The sequence below is a fragment of the Corvus brachyrhynchos genome, unplaced genomic scaffold (assembly GCF_000691975.1).
Source record: "Corvus brachyrhynchos isolate BGI_N302 unplaced genomic scaffold, ASM69197v1 scaffold60, whole genome shotgun sequence".
Classification (NCBI taxonomy): Eukaryota; Metazoa; Chordata; class Aves; order Passeriformes; family Corvidae; genus Corvus; species Corvus brachyrhynchos.
This window is the reverse complement of record NW_008236767.1, coordinates 7,919,925-7,936,338: the sequence shown is the minus strand read 5'-3', so window position 1 is coordinate 7,936,338 and position 16,414 is coordinate 7,919,925. Positions and strand designations below refer to the sequence as shown.

The 16,414-nt window shown below is 39.2% G+C and overlaps 1 protein-coding gene across 7 annotated transcripts in view; it reads left to right on the top strand.

Annotated features, from left to right (window-relative positions):
* ASPH (aspartate beta-hydroxylase) overlaps positions 1-16,414 on the top strand; it is a 107,748-nt gene that overhangs the window by 84,823 nt on the left and 6,511 nt on the right. For all 7 annotated transcript variants that reach the window (XM_017727491.1, XM_017727496.1, XM_017727492.1 and 4 more), the window contains 4 exons: positions 851-988; positions 7,344-7,479; positions 8,331-8,422; positions 13,149-13,282. In XM_017727491.1, the coding sequence (XP_017582980.1) occupies positions 851-988; positions 7,344-7,479; positions 8,331-8,422; positions 13,149-13,282 (500 nt within the window). The remainder of the gene's footprint in view (positions 1-850; positions 989-7,343; positions 7,480-8,330; positions 8,423-13,148; positions 13,283-16,414) is intronic.

Genomic DNA, 16,414 nt, shown 5'->3' with positions numbered 1-16,414 from the left:
TTTTTGCCCCTTTTTCCCTATTGGCTGTCCTGTTTTTTTTTTTTTTTTAGTTTGTGCTGGCTGGGGGGATTTGTTTGTTTGGGGATTTTTTTTTTTATTATTCTGTTGTCTGAAATATTGCAGCTGTAGCAGCAATGGACAGGAAGGAGGCAGCCCTGTATAAGCTTCTCTGCTTGTGGTTTGTCACAGTACTACAAATGCCGGATCTTTTCTTTCCAAGCATCTCATTTTCTTTCCTTGCAAGGACCTTGTTTTGCTGCAATGCAGGGGTAAAACAAGTTGTGTAAAGTGAGAGTAAAGACAAGCAAAGGTCGAGTATTACCTTCAATAGGTTTCTATCATGTGATCAGTTTTGGTGTGGCAACAAATATTTGAAGAAACTCAAGTGCACATAAGTATTAGATAACTAACAGTTTAGATCCACAAAGTCATCAGGATTTTCATCATCACAGCATCTCCATTGGCAGCAGAAGACAGTCATCTTTAATTTGTAGGTAGAAGGTTGAAACAGAGAAAATGAGGTTGACCAAGATGAGAAATAATTGTATCTTCTAAGTCCAAGGACAGGGCATGAATTACTGGCCCATATTTGATGTGAATGGTTGTGAGATTATTCTGTTTTGTTACTGTTGGATTGGACTCACTTGGCCAACTGATCTATTTTGTTATTTGGGGTTTATTTCTTTGTTTGTAGGGCTTTTTTTCCTTAAAGTATTCTTTGGTACATTTTATTGAAAGAATAACTCTAACGTCCAAAGAGAGAGTCTGCTACCTTGCCAGAAAGTGTTACTTTTTTCCTGTAGGAACTTGGCTGATATGAATTTGGTTGTTAACAACTACAATGTTTTAGGCATACAAGTGGTATGAACTTGGATACCAAAGAGGTCACTTTGCATCAGTTTGGCAGCGCTCCCTCTACAATGTCAAGGGACTGAAAGCTCAGCCTTGGTGGACAGCAAGGGAAACCGGATATACAGAACTGGTGAAGGTAAGGCTTTGTTATACTTCCATTTTTATTACAATTTCAACCATAATCTAAGTTATTAGGCAGAGAAAGTACTAATCAACAAGGTCAGAACTACTAACTCTGAATTCCAGACACCACTGTCAGACTGAGCACGAGACTTGAGTAAGATACTATAAAATAAGCTCAGACATTTTCAAATTTGAAAATGGGGACAGGATGGCTGAAATTATTAATAAATACTAAATTTACATGATAGACAAATATAACATTTCAAGTGGAAAATGACAGCACACTTGGGTAATGTCCGGAACACCCACTGTGAATTTTTAATTAGTCAGGAAAGGCTGTGCTTTTGAGGCCTTGTGTAATATTTAGTGACTTTGGAAGCTTTTAATTGCATAATAGAAAAAAGTATAGATTTCCAGTGATGCATTTAACAAAAAATAATAACACAGAATTAAATTCTTTAAAAGGTTTTTTATTTATTTCATGCAAGGCAATTAGTGTGGTTATTGTTCATAACAACAGCTTTTATTTCCAAAATTGCATTATTTTTATTAATTTATTATAATTCTAATAATAATTCCTAAACACATGAAAAATTAGGGAGAGCTTTTTTTCCCCTGTATATTTCAATTATTGGTGTGTGCTTTAGAGAAACCCATTATGGGTAAATAGTTTAAACCCAAAAATGCATATTTGTAAGGAACAAATTCCTTCAGAGTGATTGTTTCTTTATATTTAGTTACATAGCATGTTGTAAAAGAACCACTATGAAAGGATGATTTTATTTAAAAAAAAAATAAAAGTAGTATAAAAAGGAAGATTGCTCTTTGTTGTGGTTTTGATGGCAACGTAAATAAGGCTAGAAATTCAGATTAAATTGTGATTCGCCAATGAAATCTCAGCCACACCAAAAAGCAGGGAGCTTTATGGACTAGCACATAAAATATACGAATATTGAATTAATTCTTGAGGTATGTGTGGGAATGGATGCTTCTTGCCATAACAGATATAGAGAAACTGGGAACTTCTTAACATGTTTATGTCAAACAAAAGGGAAACATACATATTATTTGATTGGTGTTTTAGAGCTACATTCAGTGTTGTTTTACAGTTTCTTGCACATAAACCTTTAAATTCCTATGTCACAGAAGGTAATGATCCATTCACCCTCAGCATGAGTCAGCTTTGAAGGGTGAAATAATTCAGCTGATGTTATAAAATAGCCAAAGCTCCACTTTGAAGGGGTTTTTTTCAGATGACTCTGGCCATATATGAAGGCCTTGGTTTGGATCAGCATCTTGAGTGGCTCCTAGAAGAGCCACTCAGAAAACCAGCAAGGATAGAAATTCTCCCCTGAACTCCACAGTACAATGCCCCTCTGGAATTCAGTAACACCTCTTCATTCCAATCATTTGGTGGTATATGTTTTAGCTGTTTTAATAGCAATGTGTCAGTGAATCTAGATTAAATTGTGACTGGTAATTTACTTGCACAGGTGTCATAATTTGGGAGTGGTAAGGTTTACATTCTTCAAGATAACACTCACAGTTTAAAGTATAAAGCCAGAATGTAGTTATATGCATCAGGACAATTGTATCGTTGCTTTTTTGTAACTCAAGAAAGTACTTGAAGTTTTGAAAGAAAGCAGGTTTGATTCTAGTAACATACAATGCTGCAAGCAAGACTAGAAATAGTATTCTTCAGGAAGTGGCAAAAAATTATTGATGGCATTGGTTTTACTAATTTCTGAAGTATTCCAACTTCTGTACATGGTTTAGTTAAAAAAAAAAATTATTTCCCCTTCTCACAGAGCTAAAACCAATCAACATTTATTTCCTACTGCTTCATTTCATCACATTCCTCTTACATCTATGTGGGAAATGCTTCCAGATCGCAGTGGTAGAATTCAATATGGATAATACGCTGTACACAGCACTGGAGGCCCTGACCCTCTCTCTTGAGTTTCACTGCTTGTTAAATGGGAATGAACTATTTTCAAAAACTTGGTAGCTTAATAATGCAAACTGAGCATTTATTTGTGGCTGAGGCAGTAGTAAAGCTGAACTCTCTTTGGTTCATTCCATTAACCAGCACAGCTGTGGTCAGTGGCATCTTATAGCACAGACCTGGCTTGATTTTCTTACAAAGGGTCATCTAGTTTCTTGGGCCTAGAGATGGAGATGTGAATTTTGACAGTGCCTTGCTTTTTCCACTGAAAGCCAAAAGAGAAAATTGCCTTTTTTCAGTATTCTCAGTTTGATAACTTCCTTTTGAGGGGCATTCAGCTCAATTAGCTATAGTCATACAGACATGGGACATACTGTCCATGCTAGTGGCCTTGTTTACAAGTCAGAAAAAAGGGGTGTTTCCACAGGATGATTCATTTTTACCTTGTTAAATAACTGTCTAAGCATGGCATGTCTCCTTTCCTGGTGTTAACTTTCCTACCACTTTACTTAAAAAATGGGGCCTGCTGCTTAACTTCCTGATGGGTAAGGTTAAGAAAAGACAATCTCATACTTTATTTTAATATTACCTGCTTGGTAATATTACCTGCTTGGTTGTCTTAAGGAAGAGGGTTTTGGGCTGGGTTTATTTTGCCGGGAAGGGAAGACTGAGAGTATCTCAGTAACACTAATCAGGACATGGTACATCTTAATTAGTGGAACTGTGCTGAAGGGATTTTTGAATCTCTCTGCAGCTCATTGAAGCTTAATGTTTTTCCTTGAAAGAATAGGAAGAGGCACCTGATTTCTCAGGGAGGAGAAAATATAAACTTTTATATTAGGAAGGGTGTGGTGAGGGATTTATGTAGAGATGTTCCGCTAATGTTTCTGATTTACAGTATTTTAGGCCTTTGGATCTGGGAATTCAAAAAACTGTCTTTCTCTTTTGATCTCAGCTGAAAGGAATCCGTACTTTCATCTTTGAAAACCAGTCCTTTTCCCTTGGGACAATTAGCTTTCCTCAGCCAGTCCTACTGAGTCATTGCATCTTTCTCCAGTACCTTCTGTAGAACCTCAGTCATAGCATTATTCTATTCTGGTGATCATTTGAAAAATAATAAAAGAAATACAATGGTGTTGGAGCCTAGAGACTTTTCACTGGTCTGAAATTAATACATAGGCAATGACTTAAGTAACTTTGTCCTCTCTGCATATTGTGTCCTCTCACTTTTGGAAAGGACCCAGAGGATGCTTTGCCAATAATTTACTCCAGTGAATAGCTGATTGATTAAAGTAGATCTTGTATTGTTGGTTTTCTCTGATGGCTTAGATTTTATTAATTAAAATTCCAAGTGCAGCAAGAAAAGTGCAGAAAGACAATGAAGGTACTGGCAACAGTACATGTTTATAGCTTTCCATAGGCTGACAGTTGGGCCTTAATGGATTAAGTAATAATAGCTAAACATTCATAGTTAAAGGAGAATTTAAATTGAAATGTGTATTTAAAGTGTGGTTGGATGCTTTAAGGGGAGACTTGTGTTGAAAGGATGCATACAAGTGCTGATGTTTAAGCACTGTGAGTGATTGAATGGGTGCAAGGAATCTGTTTTGAACGGTTTAAAACAGTGCCCCTTGCTTGGAGGTTGTCAGCATTACCCAGTGGAGATGTGGTGACTGATTGTGAATGCTTTCCTATTCTGTTTCAGTAACAAAGTGAAGTACATTAAACTCTTCACCATGATTTTATTTTACAGTTCAGTGGATTAAAATGGATGTGTGGTCAGTAGTTATGCCTCACGTGAGGGGTAGCAACCTCTTAATCTCTTCCTGTGTCATTTATAACCATGCACTGAAAGGGTTTGACAGCCCAGAGTAAGGATACTTTCAATATAATAGTTTCATATAAAAATAAACCAATATTAAAAAGTCCCTATTTAAATAAAATCTACATTACTGCCAGATGTACAACAACTGTAAACTTCAATTGTTGTTAGGAATTGTATTTAAAAAGCTATATGGAGGTTTATGGGAATCAGCTGCTAGCAAACAAGTACATACGCTCCCAGTGCTGGTTGCCTACTGATTTTTCACTTGTAATCAGGATACTGCACCAAATATAATATGAATTTTTTGCTCTAACCTGGAGCTTGAATCCTTAAATATCATGGAGCCATAAGTATATTTGACTTTTTTTCTGTAGATACCAGCTCTTGGATCATAAGCTGTAAGTCCAAGTCCTGGACTTAGTCATTATGCTTTAATGGTGTTTTGTGTTCTTACTATTCAAGGTATCCCTAAGAGTCTGTAATATCAGGGAGACCAAGGTTGAGCGGTGTTTGAACTCCCCACTTAGTTTCTCCCTAGGAGTTGTCTGTTGCTCATTATAAAGCACTATCCATGTGTTGTACAGATGGGGTCTAGGTTTTTAGGACAGAAACCCTATTGATTTCTGGGCAATTTATGTCTAAAACCATTGAGGTTTTAGTTCAAAATTGATGAGATGTATTCAAATAAATTTGTATCCAATGCATTCGGGAAGGAGCTTTTAAACACAAGGATGAACACTTACCTTTAAAGGTTAACCTTCAACCTGTGGCACTTGAGAGTAGAGGTGACAAAGCAGCTGTTGCCTACAATGCCTTGCACCACCAGTGCTCTTCATGCGTCATCTTGTCTGTGGGTATCCCTCTGACCTTTTTTCAGCTGAGGGAGTAGGATGAGTTTGAGGAAGCCCAGAAAAACTTGTAATATCTTTTAAAGTTTTCCAGTTTCATTGCTCTATATCACTTTAAATTGAGGCTGGTGTGAGTGTAGGTTATTCTTTTCTTTCTCTTCTCCAGCCAGTGCAAAACCAGGTACTCAAGCTGGCATTTTCTTTTGTAGATAAGATAGTGCTGAATAAGTAGCAGCACTGTTCTCGGATTCATCTCCGATTAGGTGGAAATTTTCAATCTGTTTTTGTACCCTACATTTTGGAAAAGTCAGTTTTCCAAAGATACTCTAAAAAAACCCACCAACCCCAATTTTTACTTAATGCTAACTGTTAAATGAATGTTACAGAAACCATCAATGAAGGGAGAATAATGTGAATGCACCAGGAAAAATAAGTGTTCTTCCCCATTTTTTGATAGGTGAGAGAAAAACCCAATTTGTTTAATAGAGATTACTGTAATAACAGAAGTGAAATCCACATTTTCATATGTTTTAGCCTAGCTAAAATTGTTCTAATGGGAGAAAGTATTATAGACAACATGTTCTAGGCATCCTTTGCTTTATTGAGCCTTTTATGATCTAGCAATATAAACTTATTTTGTCAGATCAACTTGTCTTTTAAGTAAAAAACCTCAAGGGGAAAATGCAGCTGTTTTATTTAAATGGGGAAGACTAATAATCATATGAAGTTTTAAGACTAAAAGGGGGCAGTTATATCACCTAGTCTGCTCTGTGTTGCAGAGACTTTTGAGTTTTACTCATCATGTAACAAGGTAGTGTGGGAACATACCGTAGCTTATTTCAGTGTGAAATGGATTGAAAATGTCTTAGAGAAATGCTTTGTTCAAGAGCACAAAGAAAAAATGAAAACTATTCACCCAAAATAAGGTTTAGTGAGAAAAGTAAGCTGCTGGGAAGTTGAAGTTAGTTTTATCCAGATCCATTTTTATACTGTGGGTTTTCCATTTATTTTGCTATAACATTAAAATGACTTATTATTGGTAGAATAAAAGGTTTTTTAAGCTGATTTCTCAAAATATAATATCCTGAGGCAGCAGAGAACAGAAATTTTTATTACTCTATTTTGTGGGTTTGTATGTATGAAGTGTAAGGCAGCTCACACATTCTGGTTGTGCCCATAAATGATCACCTGGAATTTCAAGTTGTACATGATTTTTTCAATAGCATCAACATGTGCAAGTGAATCTCTGCAAGCCTTTTTGAAGGTTTAAATCATAAATTTCCACTCAAGGGCTGTGTTTAAATTTGTCCTCTTTGGTCTGTAATATTCTGCAATACCTGGAGATCAGGTTATGTGAGTGGTTTTCCAGTTGCAGGAATGATTCCATGTCACATGTGCAGCATTTAGGAAGGTCAATACATTTAGCTTGCAATACAAAATGATCACTTAAAGAGCCCTTAGGCTCATCAAATAGCAGGTCAAAGTGAGGCCTCGTCTGTAAAGAGGCTGGCTATTGTTGAAATCTCACAATCCCAATGTGACTGAATCTGAAGAATGCTGCGAAAGTTGTTTTTCCTGCCTTAACATGTCAGAAGGGAATAGAGTATAAAGCAACTTGATAATAATGATGAACACTTCTTTTAGTGCTTTTAAATAAAAAAATAAAGTTCATAATGGTGAGGAAAAATAAAAATTGTACTAAAACCAAATACAGTAACTTCTCAGTGCAGTAACATGGCTCTCACAACAGTCTTTAGAGAAAAACTGGAAGCTCATTCGGGATGAGGGTCTTGCTGTGATGGATAAAAAAAGAAGCCTCTTCCTGCCTGAAGATGAGAACCTACGGGAAAAAGGAGACTGGAGCCAGTTTACCTTATGGCAACAAGGTAAAACATTCTGTATTTCTTTTCTTACCCCAATTTCATGATCTCAGAGTAATGTAGTGTAATAAGGAGTAGCAACACTGTTTTTTCTAGAACTGTTTTTATAATCACAATGTACAGAGGAAGGGAACTGATAAAACAGTGTTTGGGACTCCTGTGACAATGAACAGAGGGTTCTTTATTCTAAACCATGTTGTCCTGAAATACTTCTAAGAGTCCCTTGAGTATGGTAACTGTTCAATGAGTGTACTCCTCTTCTGGCAAGGCTGCCAACACTTTACCTGGTAATGCGTAGTACAAAGCCTGAGGGAAGATGAGGACATGGGAGAAGGCACATCTTCAGTACTTCAGCTAGGGGAGATCTGTCATTCAGAAATGATATGAGCAAAAGAATATGACTTGAATAAGCCTGCTGCCCTGCCCCTAAGCTGGGCACTGGGAGGCCCAGCTCCTGGAATGACCTTAAATTCTTATAAAACTCCACATATGAAAGATAACTGAAATATTAAAAGCAATTTATATCAAAATGTAACCTGGTGTTGAAATGCTATAATATTGGTGGCATTTTTCATCTTTTCTTTCTATGCAGCCATATTAGGGATTATACTTCTAAAATAATACTTTCTAGATGGTAGAAAGCCTGGTGTTCACAAGTAGTTTAAAAGCAAAGTGTGCAGGCTGCTATGGTATTACAACATGGAGGTACTTCAGTGGCACAATCTGTAAAACGGGAGGAGTAATATTTACCCGTCTCTGTGTCAGCTCTTTGGCAGCTTTGTTACTTTTCTGCAAAGCAGAAAATGGGAATGTTCATTCATTGCTCTTACCAATGCTCTATCCATTATTTTCACTAGGAAGAAAAAATGAGAATGCTTGTAAAAGTGTTCCGAAAACATGTGCTTTGTTGGAAAGATTCCCAGAAGCTACTGGCTGCAGAAGAGGGCAGGTACCTGGCAAACTTCTTCATTTTTGCAAATCCTTAATGCTGGGAGCGGGTGATTTTGAGGAATAGAGGGACACATATAGAGGAATGCAGGATTTTGGTATGTTTAATGATGCCTCAAGCACATGATAACAATAAATATAAAAAAAAAAAAAATATGCCTTATTTTAGCTGTCAGCAAATACCAGGTGAAATATGTTAGCTGAAGCCTTTTTAGGACTCCTTAGTTGAGCCATTTTACCATGTGTTTCCTGGGAGCTTGTGGTAGGTAAGTAGTTATTTGCCATGGGTCACAATTACAATGAGTAATGCCTTACTAAACCTCAGCCTGAAGTGACCTCATCTGACTCATATCCTAACTCTGCTTTGAACAGGAGGTTGGATTAGGTCCTTTCTAACCTGAGGTTTTGGGTTTTTTTCTGATCTGAACCTAACTTTACATGATTAATTCAGTGAGCCAGATTCTCACTGTGATAAACTTCATGTGTCTACCCCAGCCTGGCAGCATTATACAGAGGGAGAATCACCTTGTGGAAGCCAAACAGTGCTGCCACATGCTTCTTTCCTGGAGGTAAAGGAAAGAAATTTTGCATCCATGAGCTGTGGGTGCCAACAAAATTTGTTTCAAGTGCCTACAATGACTATCCAGCTATCAGTTAAATTCATTTAATCATGAAGTAGACCTGTATGGATTAAAACACATGCAGCTGAATGAATGGGCCAACATAGCTATCAAGTGGTTCTGTAGAACGTAAGTTTTCATTTTTTTCCAAATAATGGCTATGTGAGAGTAAGCTTCACATGGCAAAATTAAGGATGCAGAAGTTGAAAGGCACAGTGCTAATGTAGTCCTAATTCAGAGCCTTGAGACTATGTGTTCATCTTTTGGCCAGTCCCTTGTTTTTGATGTGCAGAACTACACTGGATGGCTACTGCTGTGGGAATGAACAAGGCTGGTGTTTCATTGATTGGTTGCAAAGGCTGGTTATAGTGAATATAACTGATGAGAAGTCATCACACTCAGTGTGGCAAACAAGAAAACTGCTCTCTGTGGCATCCATAGCCAAAGCAGATCTGTCTCTCAGAGCTAATGCTCTTTGAGAGCTGCTATTTTTTTTCATCATTTCTTGGTGTTATCACCAGGATATAGTTTGCAGAAATGTTGTGTATTTACAGCTGTAGCTGTAGTCACGTGTTTTAAACATATTAATGTACAATAATCTGAAAAGTGGTGCTCTAGAAGTCTTAAGTTTTACATCGACTATTATGAGATGCCTAGGGCAGTTTTAGTTTTATGATAGCCATGACTGAAATGTTACTGCTAAAATAGATTTAAAATATCAGCTGAACCCTATTCACATACTGATGGACTGGTAAGCAATGGGAACAAACACAATCAGGAAATAAGGAATTCTGTGGTAGACAAACCATTTGGATGCTTTGGGCACCACATGTAGTGAGAAAGATAAAAGAAATGTAAAATAATCAACTACCCACTCAGTGCTGCTGAGAGACTGTGTAGAACAATAGGAAGTGATCATATTATTTAAAATTATAAGATTCTTCTTAAAAATAGCAGTAAACTTTTAAGTATCACAGCTAATTTTAATTCTGGATATTTCTTACATTGCAGCCATAGTACAACTCATTGGTAGTTTAGAACAATTTATCTATAGCACTTGAGCACAGCACACAGATATAATTCACAGACATATCCAGACTGATCTGCATGGGCAGATAAGGTGCATGACAGTAATCAATCTTCAGTGCTGGTATATTAGCATTACAGGATTTGTTTGTCTCAGATATTTGTAAGTATCCTGCATAGCCAGTTGTTTGCATTGCCTTAGGGTCTGACACATCACGGAGTGGCAGAGTTGGGTGGGAGGGTCTGTGTTCACCAGGGTCACTGGAGCTTATCACTTGCTGTCATAAGAAACTGCCAGTAAGCTGAAACCTCAGATGGCAAGAATGGCTAAGGCAAGAGGCACACACTGTCTCCTGCTGGTTTTATTAACAGTTGGAGAGCATGCAACACCTTAATCTGTAAGATTTATCAAAGCTACTCTGTCCCAACCAAATGTGCAGATTTCTCAGTTGAAAAGGTGCTTCTCAACGCTGTCGTGCATTATTCACACTTCCTGTTCATTGAGTTGATACAGAATGAATCAGAAAGGTTGAGGTGAGAAGGGACATCTGGAGATTACTTAGTCCAACGCCTTGCTCAAAGTATGATGAATTAGAGCAGGAGTCCCGTGCTCAGGACTGTGTCCAGCCAGGTTCTGAATGCCTCTAAGGATAGAGACTCTACAGCCTCTCTGGCCAACCTGTTCCTGTGTACGGTAAAAAAAGTGTTTCCTTATGCTTAAATGGCATTTCCTGTGTTTCAATCTGTGTCCATTTCCTCTCTGCCTTTCACTGGATGACATTGAGAAGAGCCTGCCCTCTGCCTTCTTCACACTTCTCATCAGGTATTTATATGCATTGATAAGATCCTTCCTTGAACCTTATGTGCTCCAGGCTGAACAGTCCCAACTACTTCAGCTTCCCCTTGTAAGATTCTCCCATCCCTTAATCACCTTTATACCCTTCACCTGCTCCAGTGTGTCCATGTCTCTGTCACAGCAGGTAGCACAGAACTGGGTCCAGCATTTAAGGTGTCTCACCAACTCTGAGGGGAAGGATGATCTCCCTCAACCTGCTGCCAGAGCTCTCCACAATGCAGCCCTGGAAGCTGTTGGTGGTTTTGCTGCAGTGCTGGCTCCTGTTTAATTTGGGCACTATGACGACCCTTTGAGGGTCTCCCTGTGAGGACCCCACAGTCTCTTTCTAGAAAGTTGCTTTCCAGACAGTTGTCCATCAGCCTGTATTGGTGCATGCCTCCCTTGCGCAGAATTTTACACTTCTTTTTGTCAAATATATCAAGATTTCTGTTTCCTCCTTTCTCCATCTTGCCAAGGTCTTTATGAAAGGCAGAAAAAAAAAAAAAAGGTAGTGCATCAGCCACTCCTATTCAGTTTTCTATCATCTGCAAACTTGCTGAGGGGGATGCGCTCCGTCCCATCTTCTGAGTCACTGTGAAACTCCTAAACAAAACCCAGTACTGAGCCCTAGGATGCACCTCTGATGAGTGGCCTTCAGCTGGACTTTGTGCCTCTGGTCACAGCTTGTTGAGCCTGGCTTAAGAGTCAGATTTCAGTCCTCTTCACTAGGAACTTATCTAGGTCCCACTTCCTCACCTTGTTGATTAGGATGTTCATGGCAGACTGTTCAAAGACTTAACGTTGAGACAAACAATATCCACCAAGCTAGAAGCCTCACCAAAGAAAGCTGGTGAAGTACAGAATTCCCTTCATAAACCCATACTGACTACACCCAGGTACATTCTTTTCCTTCATGTGTTTGAAAATTGTTTCCAGGATTACTTTCTCCATGACCTTTCCAAGGATTGAGGTGAGGCTGACTAGACAGTAGCTCCTCAGATCATCCTACTTGCCCTTCTTGAAGATAGGAACAATGTTTCTTTTCTACCAGTTCTCAGGGACCCCTGCTGGTAGCAGTGACCTTTCAAAGATTGTGTGGATTGTGTATGAATTTATGTCATCCATGTCCCTCTGGCCTCATGGGTGGATCCCATCAGGACCCATGAAACAGGTTGTTGAGTTTGTTTAAATGTTCCCTAACCTGTTCCTTCTCCACAGAAGATAAATCATCTGTGCTCCAGTCTATTTCACTGGTCTCAGGTGTCTGGCACTCCTGAAATTCAGTCATACCAGTGGAGATTGAGGCAAAGAAGACATGTAGTGCCTCAGCCTTCTTCATGTCCTTTGTCATCAGATATTCTGTCACATTTAGTGGCTGGTCATGTTTTTCCTAGGATTTCTTTTGTTGATAAGGTATTTGTAGGAATCTCTCTTGTTACCCTTCAATTCCATCTCCAGATTCAGCACCAGGAGAGCTTTGACTTTCCTAACCTCATCCCTGCATGTGCAGAGAGTATCTCTACAGTCTTTCCAGGTGACCTCACCCTGCTTCCACTTCCTGTATGCTTCCTTTTTGTGTTTCAATTTTGTCTGGGTCACCATGCTTCCTGCACATAGGGGTTATTGAGTTTGACAAGGTGCTACTTAAAAATCAACCAGCTGTCCTAGACCCCTCTTCTCTTACGGGATTTTTCCCAACAGATCCCTGAATAAGACCAAGTCTGCTCTCCTGAAGCTGTGGGTAGTAATTCTGCTTTTTGACTTTCTCCATCCTCTCATGATCTTGAACTCCACCTTCTCATGATTGCTACAGCCAAGGCTGACAGCAACCTTCACAGACAGGTCATCTGAGAGGGGCTGGCCAGTCTGATGACCACAAGCCTTTTGTCTCCTACTGTCCATCCTTTTAAGTCTTTCCATAGGAAAGAAGGTACTTTTTCTGACTGTAGAGAGAAGATAATTATTTTCAGCTTGAAATGTGAATACTGGTTATTTTAAGTAAAATTAAAACTATGTACTTTCACACACAAATGCATCCCTGGTTTCACGCACGCACCACAAGACATATGTTTTAGAGTATTAAATGCCTTTAGGATATGAGAGAGAATTGCTGCTGAAATTCAAACAAAAGATGGCATTACACTTTTCACCCATCACCAAGGATGAGACTAAATGAAGTCCAGAACTCCTGGCAGCGTGGTTGTGAAGTGGAATGTGTTGAAAAATGTGTTTTTCTCTTCTTGCAGATCAAATATTCTATCATGCACCCAGGGACTCATGTCTGGCCCCACACAGGACCCACCAATTGTCGGCTGAGAATGCATTTGGGCTTGGTGATCCCTAAGGAAGGCTGCAGAATACGGTGTGCCCAAGAGAACAGGTATGGTTGCATCAGTTCTGAAACAGTGCCAGGAGAAGCTTTGGAGACAAACCTGCTCTTCTCTGCTATGGCATGGAACTAACAGTGGGCTTGATCAATGGGGTCTCTGTGTTTACTTTTACAATGCCAGCCTAATATTGCTGCCAGCAGAGTTCCTGTATGTATTTTGATTTTGGAGCGATTTAGAATTTGTTGCTTCTTTGGCAGAAGCTAAGACTTAGAGGTACCTACATTTTCACCACTGTGACAAAATACCATGGTACTTCTGGCAGAAGCCTCCTTTTTAGCTGGTATTATTTGTTACAATTCAGTTAAAATATTCCAGTTGAAGTTGATCTCAGAATGAAGACATCTATGAAATTTTTGGCCCAGTGATTTACACAGGTGGCAATTTTTTTTAAGTGCTTTTTAAGTGAAATTGCTTACCCATTAGGGAAAAAATTATACTGAATTTTAAGTCAGTTTTATCTCTGTTTGTTGAGTCCAAAGCCCAGAATTAAATGGTATAGCTTATACATTTACAATCAGGGCATATACTCCCCTTAAAGATGAAATGGGAAAATGTGCTAAGTTTTTTGCATTATATTATCAAACACAGATAAATGTAGTATTAACTATAATGCTTGTTGCTTACAGACTTAATTTGCTGAGACTTAAGTGAAATTCTCATGATGCTTTATATCTAGCTGCATATTTTGAAAGATTCTTGTATTGTCTGCAGCTTCTGAGGGCAACAAGTGTTAATTTTGAATTATTTTCCATGTAATAATTTCATTAATGGTAGTAATGTAATTAATTTAATATTGAGAAATAAAATGCTACTCTTGTCTGCATGACTGCAATACATAGCAAAGGGGTTTTTTTCATAACATTTGAAAATGACTACAACTGGAAATCTTTTGGAATGGAGGATAGAAGTATCCAGCTGTTAATAACCAAAAATGTTGTTACTAGACACTCCTGTTGACATATAACTTATTTAATTATTTGTCATAGTGTTACAACTGACACTACCTACCTCTAGGTAGTGATGGACATTTTCTTCCAGCATTCCAATCCAATATCCAAAATAAGCTGGGTGGAAGGAGAGGTAGCTAGTTGCCTTAGAGGACTCATATAGAGACAGGGAGTCTTTTCACTTTAGGACATTACTGTTACTTCAGATTGGTGGTGACTGAATGGCATTACCATTAGGTGGCTGTTTAGTAGCTGGTGTGAACAAAGTAGTGGTTTTGCTCTGCTGCCGAGAGAGCAGGTGTCCACAGCTCACCACCTGTTATGAGGCTGGCACCCTTCTTTGTCTTAACCTGGACAGAAGGGATAGTCCTGTGGAGAATGAACTTAAATACCTTCTTGGTAGTTAACACTCCCTCAAAGTCAAGAGTAGAAAATTGCCTGTTGCTGCAGACAGAGCACAGAGCATATCAGTGTCCAGGTTCTGGAACCTGGGTCAGTCTTGTGCATCAGACATCTTCATTTCAAATGTAAAACACTCAAGAGCTGACTACAACTTATGCTGGAATGTGTTAAGATCAGTTGCTTACAGCAAGAGCTATACATTCAGGAACAAGGGCGAGATTTTCCCTGGAAGCACTCAAAGTGTGTCTAGTGCTGGCAGTGAAAGGGCGGATATATATCCCTTCCCCTATGGCAGAGGAGGTGTGTGAACTACTGTGAAAAGTGCCAGGAGGAAGATCTACCTCGGGCAATTTCCGTTCCTTCCCTCCTGGTGGCTCAGAGCAGTGGTAAACTGGTGGTTTCCAATAGGAGAGCTGGCTGGAATAAGAAGGTTAGCATCATGCGTTTTCTGACCTCCTGTGCCACTGCTGTGTGCATGAGAGAGTGAACAGAAACAATGAGAATTTCATGCTTGGTTACCTCTGTGCCACCCAGCGTGGTTGTTTAGAGGGGCGAAGTTACAATGCAACTCATCCTTTGATGGACAGGCAAATCAGCACTGTCCAGTGCTGTGTTTTACTTCTTCACTTTCCGAAGAGTTTTTTGCGGCTGTTTGGGGTTGGTTGGGTGGTTGAGGGCCACAAAGATGATCAGAGGGATGAAACACCTCTGCTGTGAAGAAAGGCTGAGGGAGCTGGGGTTGCTCGGCTTTGAGAAGAAAAGGCTCCAGAGAGACCTCATGATGGCCTTTCAGTACTTAAAAGGGAGCTTTTAAGAAAGATTGGGACAGTTTTTGTCAGATAGGTTGCAACAGGACAAGGAGTAATAGTTTTAAACTAAAAGAGGATCAGTTTAGATTAGATACAAGAAAGAAGTGTTTTATAGAGAGGGTGGTGAGACACTGAAACAGGTTGCCTACAGGGACCACAGATGTCCTGTCCCTGGAAACATTCAAGGTCAGGCTGGACAGGGCTCTGAGCAACCTCATTGAGTTGAAGATGTCCCTGCTTATTGCAGGTTTTGCCTTTGAAGGTTCTTTCAACCCAAACTATTCTGACTGTATGATTCTTGTTCTGTGTAGCAGTGGTCATTTTAGGTCACTGGCCCATTTTGAAGTCCCAGCTCTGTAAAGTGCAGGGTATAATGCACAAAAGTGGTAGGTAAATAATATCTAGTTATCATAATCCAACATCACTGTCAGGCAGGGTGACCTTATCTTGAAATGAAGGTGAAGAGTTGCAGCCATTTTGCAGAAGCCAGTCTGAGATCTCACCTTTAACAGGTGACACTAGAGCTCATATGGAAAATGATACAGAAACTACCCCAATGTGGCTCAGCACCAGACCAGAAGAATATGGTCCCTGTGTTACCACTTCGAAGAGTTTCTCACACCATCGGGCTTCTGAAAAATATTTATTTGCATACTAATAGTGTGGTTTGTAGCCTTTTCTTTGTTGTGCAAAACAGCCGATCCTATTATGATGCAAATGATAGATCCTGGGTTTTAACCTCTGAAGCGACTTCATCTGAGTGCCTGGGTTTTTATTGTCCTTAACCGAGCTGCACTTTCAGGCTATTTAGAGCAGTTCTTTTCAGGCTTGATTTAAGTAAAAAAAAAAAAACCAAACAAAAAACAACAACAACAAAAAAAACCCCTCAGAAACAAAATACTCAAAAACCCCCTAGATCTCAATTGCTCCAGACAAAGCAAAACCAAATCCCCCAGCCCTCCCC